At 38.6% G+C, this 13,464-nt stretch overlaps 1 protein-coding gene across 2 annotated transcripts in view; it reads left to right on the forward strand.

Moving 5' to 3' along the window:
• Nucleotides 1-9,152, forward strand: part of NPVF (neuropeptide VF precursor) — a 134,532-nt gene extending 125,380 nt beyond the window's left edge. The window contains exons 2-4 of one of the 2 annotated variants that reach the window (XM_021538222.2): nt 5,546-5,643; nt 7,433-7,805; nt 8,673-9,152. In XM_021538222.2, the coding sequence (XP_021393897.1) occupies nt 5,575-5,643; nt 7,433-7,805; nt 8,673-8,680 (450 nt within the window). In that variant the 5' untranslated portion in view covers nt 5,546-5,574 and the 3' untranslated portion in view covers nt 8,681-9,152. Of the gene's footprint in view, nt 1-5,488; nt 5,644-7,432; nt 7,806-8,672 lie in introns of those variants that run through there. The other variant, XM_021538221.3, reaches the window with a different exon arrangement.
• The last annotated feature ends 4,312 nt before the right edge of the window (nt 9,153-13,464 follow it).

A 13,464-nucleotide genomic window follows, 5' to 3' on the forward strand; every position in this document is an offset into this window, starting at 1 on the left:
GTCTGGTATTACACTCTGCAGAGTAGTTAGTAAAAAGGATCATATTTATATCTCAAATGTTAGTGAAAACATGTTTATTTTATTACTAACACAAATGTATAATTGAAGAACCTGTCTAATCCGGAATTATTGTTTACACCTTATTTACCAAGAAGACAAAGTAATTTTCAGCTTGTTACCATAACAGCTCAAGCCTCTCATTGTCTCTCATGCTACCCTGATGCTCCAAAAGCTCAAGGAAAAAAAATTAATATGTAAAATTACACATCTATGGTCTATATTCAGGGAATCAAGGGGGGAAATATCTTATAATAGTGGCAATTAATTCATAGGAGTTAACCTAAAAATGAGATTACTTGTACCTTGATATTTGTATGCATTTGTCCTTTGTTTCCTAGCACCCAGCTAAGAGGAAAGCTCAGAGATACATGTAGGGGAAAATGTGGTTTAAAACTAAAGGTCTGATTCTGCAAATCAGAGAGGGCTGTTCCACAGATGTTATTCATCCATAACAAGCTACAGTACACAAAGAATGGGGCTTTCACAGTGGAGTAAGTTCTCTTATTCTTTAACAGTAGAGTAGGTTCTCCTATTCTGCAAAACCCCAAAAGGTAAGCTAATGCCTCATTAATAAAGAGCAAAATTATTGCTGTGTCCACAGTATATTTACAGATGTTGAGGCTTTATACCTGTGGTATTTCAGCAGAACCATTCCTGATTTGTATTGGTTTTCTAATGAAATGTGGCAAGTCTGCTTCTCTGTGCATAAGTGTGTGGCTGTCAGTCACCCTTGATAACTTTCAAGTCTAGAAATAAGTTCAGTTAAATTTGGCAAGGAAAAAATCTCTCTGAAATAACAGGCATAGAAAGAGATGATAGAGACACTGCTCACAGGGACATTCTGAGGTTAATCCTTACTGGACCTCAGAGATTACCCACTGTCATTTAATATTCAATCAATAAGTTATGGGAAAGCAAGCTTCACGGGTTCCCCTGATCACTGAAATATTTATTATCAGTATGAGAGGGACACCAGGCCTACATCTACATACAGAGTCAGGATACTGAGTGAAGTGGAGGTATATCTGCTTGGGTCATATATATTCCAGTCAAATACTCCTTGCATTGTGCACCAGAACTGAAGCACAACACAGCAAAGCAAACACAACCCCCTGCATGCCATAGGAACGGGTGAAAAATTAATAGAATTGCTTGCCAATGAAAAGAATTACAAATTTTTAAATCTTCTTACTTCAAAATGAGCCATCAGATAGGTCATATAATACATAATGGCAAAATGAATATATTATGAATGTTTTATCATTATGGAAATGCACAGATGCTTATTGGTGTCATGAGTCATATAACATACAATTTTCACACAATATGTTGTTAATAATGGATAAGAATTTATCAGTATAGTCTCATATGAAAAAAGACCAATATTAAAACTTGTTCTTTCACTGGATTCAAATAACTGTGCATGGAGTTGCTTATGAAGTTGAGCTACTTTTGCCATCACCACTAATTATATATTAATGTCAAATTTTTAAAGTAGATATTCATAAACTTGTCACAAATCAGATCCACCTTACTCTTATATCACTATGCCAAAATGCTCCTACCTATGTGCCAGAATGTGCCTACCTACATTGAAGGGAAAACCAGAAGCAAACACTGCCTTGCCCTGGACTCTATTATGCACCCATGGGAAAACTCTTAAATCATCACTGCCTGTGAGGCTTCTTTCACATGTAGATGGCACAGCTCATTCCTATTGAACTGGAGAATTTTAAAAACAGAAGTCCAGTTATGTTATAGTCCTTTGAGTAGTTGGCTGACAAATGAGGTAAGATGTCAAGAAAAAACAAGCATAGGACCAGAGGGTAAGAAATCAAAAATTATTTTCAACAATACCCAGAGCTGTTTCCCCTCCATGTGCCTTGATCCCTTTGTGGATCAAGCAGAAGCAATTAAAGAATAAACAGCCCACTTCTATGACACAATGTGTCACCAGCAAATGTGTCTTCCCTCTGAAAATAAATAATTTTAATTGATCATGACAGGATGCCTCAGCTGCCTCTGTTGCAGTCAGCTGGGCCAGCTAATGCTGCTGCTGAAGTCATGATCACATAGATGAAGAGCATTTATGTTATCAATTCTGGTACTTGAGCAGTAGAGTCTAACAAATCCTTCCTCAGGAAGGTAATGAACAATCACTGTAATTTCTTGAAATTTCCAAGAAGTTCCTGCTATAGATATCAAAGATAAATTAACATTAGAAAGTAAAAGAATACACAGCTCCCTGACTGCCTGGCCTACAAAACACCTTCACTTTATGTTGATTAAAAAATCAACATACATAGGAGGTAAGCTGAATGTCAAAAAAGTCTGATTTGGCATGGACAACAGCAATACATTTTCTTTTTCTGTCCAGGGAAAACACAATTTTTATTTATGCCTAACACTGTAAGAGAGAATCTTTGGCTCTTGCAAATACTATTTAATTTAGAAGACAAATATTTTCACAGAGTTAATTACAAGATCATTGATCAAGAGAGGTTCATAAAGCAGCGGCTAGATAAAAGGAAGGCCCAGTGGTAAATGACCACATTAGATAGATATTAAAATATGAATTGCATTCTTTATTATTATTGTATGTCTTTATTGTTACCATAAAGTAAAGGAACTTGGAAAATCTGTCTACTCCCACAGACTGAAGCCCCCTGACATGAGGCTCCAGAGAGTCAGGAATCCCTGGTGAAAAGAGAAAATTCAGTCCCTAGTGAAAAGAGACAATTGCTGCCCCTGACCTGCCAGAGCACTAAGATGACATGGGATCCTTATAGAGGTCTTCTCCATCGACATTTTATTCCCTCTGCTTTCCAAAGAATTTGGCTCAGATTTGCAAATACCAAAATTTTGGTATCCCCAGAATCCCATTTCCCTGCCAGGAATATTATTTAAAAACAGAAGACAAATCACCTATTCTGAGAAGAGGGCTCATACCAAGGCACTCAGGACAAATGCATCATCATGCACCCTTACTTCCAGCATACATGGTTTATGTGTGCTCGTACAAGCCCTCCTCATCAATCACTGCTGGTACAGTATCTTTTACCACCCTACCTACCACATCCCACGCTAAAGCACCTTGTAGAACAGACTCAGAGAATGCAAGGGGAACCACTGGCCCTTGAGACTATACAGAACTGTGCTTGCTCCCATCACATGAGCCAGAAAAGTGATTTTGCAGCCCAGAAAGCCAACCATAACCTGGGCTGCATCAAAAGAAGTGGGGCCAGAAGGTGAGGGAGTTGACTCTGCCCCTCTACTCCACTCTCATGAGATTCCACCTGAAGTACAGCATCCAGCTCTGGACCCCCTAACATAATAAGGACATGAGCCTGTTGGAGTGGGTGCAGAGGAGAGCACTGAGGGTGATCAGAGAGCTGGAGAGCCTTTCCTATGAAGACAGGCTGAGAGAGTTGGGGTTGTTCAGCCTGGAGAAGGGAAGGCTCCAGGGAGACCTTAACCACATTTCAGTACTTTGGTACCTAAAGGAAGCCTACAAGAATGCTGGAGAGAGACATTTTACAAGGGCCTGTAGTGAAAGGACAAGGGGGAATAGCTTTAAACTTAAAGAATGTGGATTTGGATTAGATACGGGGAAGAAATTCTTCACTGTGAGGGTGGTGAGACACTGGAACAGATTGCCAAGAAAAATTGTGGATGTCCCATCCCTGGAAGTGGATGGCCAGCTTGGATGGGGCTCAAAACAACCTGATCTAGGGGAAAGCACCCCAAACTATGGCATGGGGGTTGGAACTAGAGGATCTTTAAGGTCCCTTCCAACTCAAAACCATCTATGATTCTATGGTCTTTGAACCCAACCTTTTCTGCTGTCAGCCAGAGCCAGAAGGATTGCACACCACAAAAAAACAGTGTTCAAAAATGTAAATGTAAATACAACTGTACAACAGCAAAGGGACATACAAAAGCCAGTAAATTATTAAAATACACTATTTTCCCACAGCAACTCCTAATTATCTTACTGATACCCATTCTCATATCTTTTAGCAATTTGATGGTCTCTGTCACATAAAAAATGAACAGAATCTTTGACACCCTCTCCACCTGGGGAAGTTCATCTAAGAGAAACTAGCCCTTTTCACTTCCAGCTCTGTTAATGGAATTTCCTTCTGAAGGCTGCTTATGGCTTTCAGGACTCAGTTTCAGGGAATCTAAGGCAGAAATGACTGCAGGCATCCACCCATCAAAACAGCCAACTTAATTGAAAAATGAGGTTAGTTGCAAATCCTTAAGCTTCACTATGCAGCAAAGACAGTAACATCCTGACAACAGATGAACAGTCCATATTATCCATGCTGCCCACAGCATAAAACATGTTCTCTTGGGATAATATTGCTAGTGCCATGATGGAATGGACCTTTTACAACTCTGGTGTTAAATTGCAAAATAACATGCCTGGAGTCCAATTTTCAGTGTGAGCACTTAATGCAAGCAATCAAATTTCCTCCATATGGGGCTGATTTTAAGTACTAATTTAAATCAGTTCAAGAACTTAGGAATAACAAATGGAACAACAGCACAATATGCTTTTTTTCTCATATTAGCCTGACTCACCAGCCCATATAGCAACTAATTCAGTGTGTGCTTAAAGGGTAGGTTTAGTCTGCATCCTGAATCTCTTTCTGGGACAGAACATGCATGGCAGTCCAGTGCTTTCACTGTGTTCAGCTAAGTGGCAGATGTCTTTTTAAAAACCTCTGTTGGAAATTTGGCCTGAAAAATATAAATGTAACATAGCCTTTGGAATTTCTAAAAATTTATGTTATGGGCAGGGTTTTAAAAGAACATACCTAACCCATTATAAATGCAAATGAATATGTAAAATTTAGAGCACAGACATTATGTACATCAATAGATTACATTGATGCATAGCATCTCTAAGGATCCAATCAACAACTCCAATGCACAGCACTTGATTTTAATGGGACAAATGTTCCTAGGTGTACATAAGTATAAACAAGCATTCTGTGGTCCAAAAGGGTTGTTTTAGAAGAAGAATGCTTACATGGGGAAAGCTTCTTTTAATAGTCCTTCTGAGGACACTGATACAACAGAAAGAAACAAGGTGATTTTGTCTACTAGTGATGGAGCGTTGTGGCTATTGTATATCCCTACTGTTGTGGCTCTCAAAATTAGCTAATTAACACATACTTCACCAGAAGAAAATATTTGTAAAGTCAGTGTGTCCCTAACAAGGAGTTATGTTATCTAAGAAGCTTCACAAAAGAAATTCCCAACATTCTTCTAATGTATTCAAATTACTTCCTTAATTAATATTGGGAATTGGAGCTTTAGAGAATGATGTCATGGTGAAAAAAAAATTGTTTTGTTTTCTGATTATATAAAAAGATGGCAGTTTTATTTTCTGTATAGATTCTGAGCTCTCTAAGTAACATTGACTTGAGAAAAATGAAAGTCATTTCAACCAAGAACTTTATTCTGTTTGCTTTAGCTCCAGTGGTCTTTCTCACATCAAACAGCATGTGCCTAAATGAACCAGTGAAGTCCAGGCTGCAGAGCAGAGAAGACAATGATGATAAATATTATGAGGTAAGACATGTATTACTGTGACATTGTCTGGGGGAACTGTGGGTCAGATCCTGAGCACACTGAATGTCCCAAACTCATTCCACAGCATTCAGCATTGCAGCACTAGCAGTATGAAAAAAGCTTGTCAAAAGAATTTTCAAGAAATTCCTTAGCTCAGACACACCTACTGTGTAAATCAACTCATGTTTCAATTTTCTTGCAGTACAGTTTTGTGATTAGGTTGTGACTTTTTCTGAAATGTTTCTTACTTACACAGTGAGTCCTCAATTAACATTCCTGTCAGGTGTTTTATGCACATAATATAACTGATAGATTATTAATCCAAAATTAATAAAGGCATGCTTGTAATACTCAAAGGATAATGATAAACAGAGAACATTTTAAATCTAATATACTTAATGGTCTTAAAATTTTACTCTGGAAATTGCCTATAAAAATTTCTTTGCAGGGTTGCACATTTATTATGTCTCAATAGGTGCCAAATGAAATTTGCACACTTCATCTCTATTATTTTTCATGTCTTCCCTGCAAATACTCCCTCGGAAATGGGAGCCATCCTCTCTTTTTGACTTACCAGCATCGGTACTATCCTTCAAAACAAAATACAATTTGAATTATGCTAATCAGATCCTCTGGACTTTAGCTCACTATCTTTTATATACTTCCAGAAGCAGTGTGCAGGTGCAATCAGAGGGATAGTTTATTTAAAGTTTAAATCATGATATATGAACTAGAATGGCTCATTCTGGTTTTCTGTAAGTAACTCGAGAAGCTCATAGGGAAGACAAATAGGGATAAGGAAGTGAAATTATGATTAGTAGCATTTGTGTCTTCAACTGAAATTTAAATCCATATTTATACATATTTGCTGTTAAGTTCTGGAAACTTAGTTTTGTCACAAAAGTAAGTTGCTTTCAATATGCCCAGGGAAGAACACTGCTCTATAAGAAGGGTCATACTGATGAAGCTATTTTTCAGGCAACAGCTGCCCTTTACCTCATGAGACAGATAATATACTAGGTTGAGTTCTTCACTGTATGACAGCAGAGAAAAGTGTGTTTTGTGCTGGTTGCACAAAGATTAGGAGCCCAGGAGCTCCAAATGCATCTTGTGGGCTAGTGGAGGAACAAAGACATTTAAAACTCAGGGCAACTTCTATGCTGCAAGGCCATAACAGGTATGATGTGAACTTGACCCAAAAGCTTTCCATTCACTTCCCTGCCTGATAGCCTGGATGGATATTGGGTCCAAAGCACCCACCCAGTGCTGAGGAAGAATAAAGCTATACCTTCAGGTATCTTGGTCCATCCTCCTGTTCATCCAGAGCAGATGAGTAAGAGTCTGGGTCTGTGTGAAGTCACAAAATATGTTCAGCATCTTCCACTCCAGAGAACTTCAGGTGGTGATACTAGCAAATGTGGACCTGACAGCAGCTGCTGTCCCATCTTAGCTGACTGCACAGGTACTGACACCTGTGCCCAGAAATATTTCCAGCTGACACTATTTGAGCTGAACCATTCACTGATACTGATATGGAAATATGCCCTTGTGGTCAGAGCCCTGAAAAGGTAAGCAGGACAATGTCAGCATATGAAATAATCCATATGAAGGAGCTCACTTTACAGTGGAGTTTAGCAAATAGATCTAAAAAATATTACATATTCAAAAAAATAAGAGCATTACCCAGCATCTTTCTAAGGAGGTATGAAATAGAATACTTTGTGTCATTGGTAGCTGGAGTAATTCCCTATAAAATGATCATATCCTTTTTAAAATTATTTTTCATTAGATTAAAGATAATATTTTGGAAGAAAAGCAGAGAAGTCTCAATTTTGAAGAAATGGAAGACTGGAGATCAAAAGATATCATTAAAATGAATCCTTTTGCAGCAAGCAAAATGCCAAACTCAGTTGCTAATTTACCTCTTAGATTTGGAAGAAATTATCCAGAGGAAAGAAGCATTAAACCATTTTCTAATTTGCCCCTGAGATTTGGAAGAGCTTTTGGAGAGAACATACGTAATCATGCTCCAAAGGTATCACACAGGCTTGAGAGATCTCCACTCGTCAAAGGTTCCAGTCAATCACTTCTAAATTTGCCACAGAGGTTTGGGAAGTCACTGGCTGTCAATCTGCCTCAGGACGTTGAGGAATTTGAACCAGGTAATGCTACAAAAGTGTTTAAGCCACATATGAAAATGCATATTAAATCATAGGTTAGCAATGATTAAATACAGCTAGAATTCCTCTAGGAATATTCCTAAGCATTTCAATATGAGTTCAATTTGCCAAAAGAAAGACTGCAGTTCATCAAATCAAAAAGCCTCATCAAAAGTAGTAGAGAATCTTTTTATAAAACTTTTTTTAATGAGAAGATGCCAAATAGCCAAATCTGAAATGTTCATATGACAGGATTAGATTTAATACTTTTTTAGATCAGGTTTCACTTTGAAAAGCCATAGCTTTGGTGAAGAAGGTTCAGAATCATTAAAATATCCAGTTTCAGCACTATAAAATTACAAACTTACCTAAAAATTACTCCTCCATTTTCTAAATTTATGCATATTAGAGTTCAAAAAAAGGCAAAATTCCAAGCTGAACAGCAGCATTCTGGAAAGTATTTTTTCTCATCCAATCCTATTTTTTTCATATTTTCTAATGAGAAAATATTTGAGATTTTGATTTTTCATTCCATCTTATCACAAAAAAATTTTTATGACATCTCAGAATTTTTTTCAGGATAAAAAACTATTTCCTGCTATTACTAAGAATAATTTAAACCAGCCCTTCAACAACAGTCCTTCTTATCATAGCTGCTGCCTTACTGAAACTGCCCATTTGTCTTTTAACCAAGTTTCAGTTGGCTACTCCTGACTCTGACACATGCATAAAGTAGAAGTTCAGGCCAGAAAAGATAACAGATATATTAGAAGCCAAGGTTCTCTCTCATTTAATTTGCTTCCTTTCATTCCTTTCTCACTGTCTCACCTAATTATAACAGCTTTTGTTTTATTTGTCTGGTATTTTTAGGAATATGAATTCTAACAGTTACACTAATACTGGAATGAAATTATGAAGACAGAATTTGAAAGACTTGGAAAAGCTGCAATGTGTTTTCAAGACTAAAGGTCATGAAAAGGAAACATGTGAATTGAAATGCAAACCTGCCTTCATGTATGCATAATGTATTTTTTCTGTACAAACCCTTGACAAATAAGGCAATGATACTTGTAGTGATTGTTGTAGTAGTTTACTTCAGTGGCAGTGTAGTATAAATTCTATTTATTTCTGTGCTACTTATGTCTTTTTGGCTGTAAAACCAAATTTCAGAACAATGGCTGTATAATTTACAGCATTTTAAGCAGAATTAAAAGAAGCATAAAATTAATAAAGATGCATGGTTCAAATAAAAAGAAGCCTATGATGTGAATAATAATGAGAAGCAGGATCAAAACTGCTGATAACCTTTATGTCATGAGCAGCTAAATAAAATCAAGTGTTGAGAAAACACTTTTCCTGTTTTTTATGGGTCATCTTAGATATAAATCTCAAAGGCAACTTGTCTCTCTGGCAGCTGGCTCCTACACCTTCTGCTCACAGCTAGTCCAGCTTTAAATTGACATTTAGAATCACACACACAAATGGGTGCCTTCATCAGCAGCCCTTTGATGCTCAGTCTGTTCAATAGCTTGGAACCAGACAATCAGTCTCTCTCCAGTTCCCAGCCCTCCGACCTCCAGGTCCCTTTGACTCCTCAGTTGCTGGCAATCAGAGCACTCACTCTGCTGTCCAGCTGGCCTGGCTCGAGGGCTGCTCTCAGACCATACACACCCACACAGTGCCCATGCACAGGTCCATTCAGTGTCTGGCTGAACCTCCTCAAGGCATTGAGTGGTTCTGTTCCAGTTCCATCAAGAAGTGGTCTGGGAGTTCTGTTTTTTGCTACTGTCCTGTTGCCTCCCCTCCCTCAAGATTTGGGTATCTGAGAGTTTACTACTTCTCCTGTCTCTTGTCTTTATGCTGAAAAACCAATAACAGATGTCCTTACATTCCACATATCTTTACAAGAACCTGGAAAAAAACTCTATCAAATTGATCAGATCAATTCAATGGGACAGAGGCTGAGTTGCCATTCTTCCACAAAGTTAATGAGGCTACAGGAAATACAACACTTTTCAAGCTGTGCCTGGTGAATCTAATTCAATCCAAAGGAATTAGATTATAGTCCTGAGAATATCTATTCTCTCTACTCATTTATACCTGAAATAACAAAGGGGAAGGAAATTCTAAACCGATAAAAACCAGTGGGGTTACACTTTCTGAATATAAGAGTCCCAAACCAATCTTTGGGTTTTCCCCTGAGCCTCAGAAAACACTTTATCTAACAAGTGCTGTTGAAAAACCTGTTTTGCAGTACAATACTTGGGTACAACAGCCAAGTCCATGCTGAAGGACACTGGTCAATAAACTGTGTGTGGGGACAGTCAAAGATCCAGGCTATGAAGTAGAAGTCTTGCAATTGCTTGCCACCAGAACAGGTGTCATTTATTCCTCAGTCAGGAAAACCAGGACCTTTAAGTGATTTACAGTCGAATGGATAACAGAAGGAAGTGCCCTGAACTTTGAGCTGTGTTTCTGGTCCTGCAAACTTCATTGCACATCATATGAACCAAAAGGAAACAAGAATCCCTGAGCAGCAATAGAAGCTGCCTTTTTAAGGCACATATCACCTAGTAACAGGGAAAGGGTACACATCTATTGGCATTAATGATAGCTGCTGTGGGAGGAAAGCAGAAGCCCAAACACTGGCCCAGCAGCAGGTACAATTAAGTTGTCCTCTGATGGCAGGCTTCATGGCATGGATACAGGAGGTGGCTATTGATTTATTTTCCCTTAGCAGAGGAACTGCTAGCTGAAAAGTACATAAAGTAGGAATTATGCTATGCTGTGCAAAATTTCTGTTTGGCTTGAGAGCACATGAGCCAAGAAAACAATCACTGGATAGTGCAACAGGAGGAGAAGGGGCACAACAGGCAGCATACATTGCTCTAGCTATCACTCACTGGATTATTTATTATCCACATACAGAGATTATTCATGAATTGGGAAAAAGCAAAGAAAGGACACAAGTAAATCAATTGACAGACTATTGAGACTTCCTGGCATGAATTCTTGTAGGGTTCAGGAGCTCCCAGCCTTTCCTGCCATACAAGCAATATTTATGCCTATTATTAAAGTCTCCATGCAAAAAAACACCAGGCTTATTTTAGGTCCTGACTTAAGCTTATAGAGAAGACAGCTGACAATGTACTGATTAATTTATAAGTCCAAAGGCTCATCATGGGGTTGATTTCAATATATCATTTAGATAGATTTACTGGAGTGTAAAGTGACACTTTTGATTTACCCTCAGAAGGAGCCAGACTTGGGAATTGTGTTTGAAACCTGTCAGTCTTAGATTCCTTTCAATTGCTTTTGCAACTGCCTTTTGCATTTGCTTTAAAATATGAACCCTGGGTTATCCTTAGCAACAACAGACCACTAGAAATTTCCAAATTTTAAGGAAGACATTTAAAAAATTTCCCCAAGTTAAAGAGTACCTGTTAGCATGAATTGGAAATGCTTTCGTTACTGCCACACACAAAAGTACGTCTGGCACAGATACTGATTTGCACTCATGCTGCTCTCCTGATGACATAATGTAGAAGGGCCTCATCTAGTGCTACTCAGATCTTTTGTAGCACAGAGTTTGGATGAAAAATTTTGTGCCACTGGGAGAGAAAAGAAAAGCTTACAGTATCTTTATGTATATCTTATCTCATGAAAAATGGATAGGGCAAAAATAAAATTTTCAGCTCTTCATATCTGTTCATAATGTATCCTAGGCAGTGATTAGACAGAAGGTCAGTCCTATGGCTTTACTCAGAACTGTATCCAATTAAAATTTTAGTGAAAACCAACAAAAATGGGTTTCTCTTACAGTTATCATAAAAATTATCCACTTAGATCCCTAGAGCTAACTGTCAAATAAATATTCTAGATTGGTTTTCAGAAAGCTCAGATACCTCTGTAGGCTACAATTGTACTTGAAATACTGAAAAAAAGTATATAGTTATGACAGATTTCTAAACCCAAAACTTATTAAATACTGTTCAAGTTCCTTCCATCCTTTTATTACCATCCTCCAACATGCTGATAGTGCATAAAGTGAAATGAAAAACAGAAGGGTACTTCCATTGTTTGCAAGTCTTAAAAAAGGAGTCACGTGATTAAGACAGACATAGAAAAACCTTGCACAGGAAAATTCATGTTGCTACATCTCAGATTTTCAGAAGCACCCAAATACTGCTTTGTCTTGCACAGCAATACCTCAGCAGATAATTATTTATGGCCATGCTTTCAACAGAATATTGGACCACATGATCTCTTTTCTCCTCATATCTATTTGGTACCTCAGCCACACCGAAAGAAATGTTTAAATAATGGAAACTGGAGCTATACCTGCATACTGTAGCACAATTGCACAGACGTGCAGCAATGCAAGTGCTGTAGGGCACACAGAGCCATGTAATTGTCTTTGCAAATACCACATTCGTGAATATACAGGTAAAAAATAATAGATGAAAAGTGGTTCAAAACCAGAAGCAACTATTAGGAATGCTGTAAACCAAAACTTTGCTTGGGTTTTGACCCTTAGTTCCTAAAGCCACCCCACCTCACATGAAAGAAAACCTTAAATTAGTTTGTATCACTGAGGTTCAAAGTGCATCATAAATCTCTGAGGAGCTTTATATTAAAGTTATCAGGTGAAAACAGATTTACAGTTTGTGGAGATGCTTGTGGTGGGCTGATGCAGGGTGGACAAAAGGAGCCTACCAAAATCACCATATCACTTCCATCTTCAGCTGGACAGTTAAGAAAAAAACATAACAAAAGTCTCATGGATGAAGACAAGGAAGATCACTCCCAAATTTTCTACCTCCACCTCCTCCAACCCTGCAGTGCAAGAAATGGGGATTGGGGTCAGTTAACCAAGTTCCTGCCATTCCTTCCCCCTCAGGGGGAGGACTCCTCACACTATTCCTCTGCTCCTATGCGGAGTCCCTCTTCCTGGAGACACTCCTCCATGGGCTTCTCAATATGAGTCCTTTGACAGGCTGCACATCTTCACAAACTGCCACAGTGAGTCCCTCCCATGCGGTGCTGTCCTTCAGGAACAGACTGTCCAGTGTGGGTGCCCTTCAGGGTCACAAGTGCCAGCAAAGCCACTCTTGTGCAGGCTTCCCACGTGGGTCACAGCCTCTCTTTGTGGCATCCACTCGCTCTGGCATGGGGTCCTCCATGGGGTGTAGGGGGACAGCCTGCCTCACCTGGGCCTGCAGGATGCAGGGACATCTCTGCTCCAAAGCCTGGAGCATTTCCTGTTTGGCTGAATTAGTGAAGGAGAACAGAGGGGAACTTCTAAAAATCATCCGCTTCTCTTAGCTGCTTAACTCTGCAGGTACTTAAAATACATCCACATCTTGAGGCAATAAAAGTGTTTGGATTTTATTCTATGGCAAATATGGAGAAATTTATTTGTAAAAGAATGGAGGCAAACTTTCTTTGAACTCTGCTGTTGAAGAGAGCAGATCAAGAAAAATATAAAAGTACATGTTTGGTGCTGAGCTTGTCTTTGAGTGTAGTTACCATTTTGACTAAGTACCTGCTTGCCTTTAGAGACCGTCATCAATTCTGAGAGGTGCAGGTTTGCCTGTCCCTCAAGACACATTTCAAACTAAAATGTACAGCCCAATTCAGCAGCTGATTTCTTTTGGCAGCT

This window comes from Lonchura striata, chromosome 1 (assembly GCF_046129695.1).
Source record: "Lonchura striata isolate bLonStr1 chromosome 1, bLonStr1.mat, whole genome shotgun sequence".
Taxonomy (NCBI): Eukaryota; Metazoa; Chordata; class Aves; order Passeriformes; family Estrildidae; genus Lonchura; species Lonchura striata.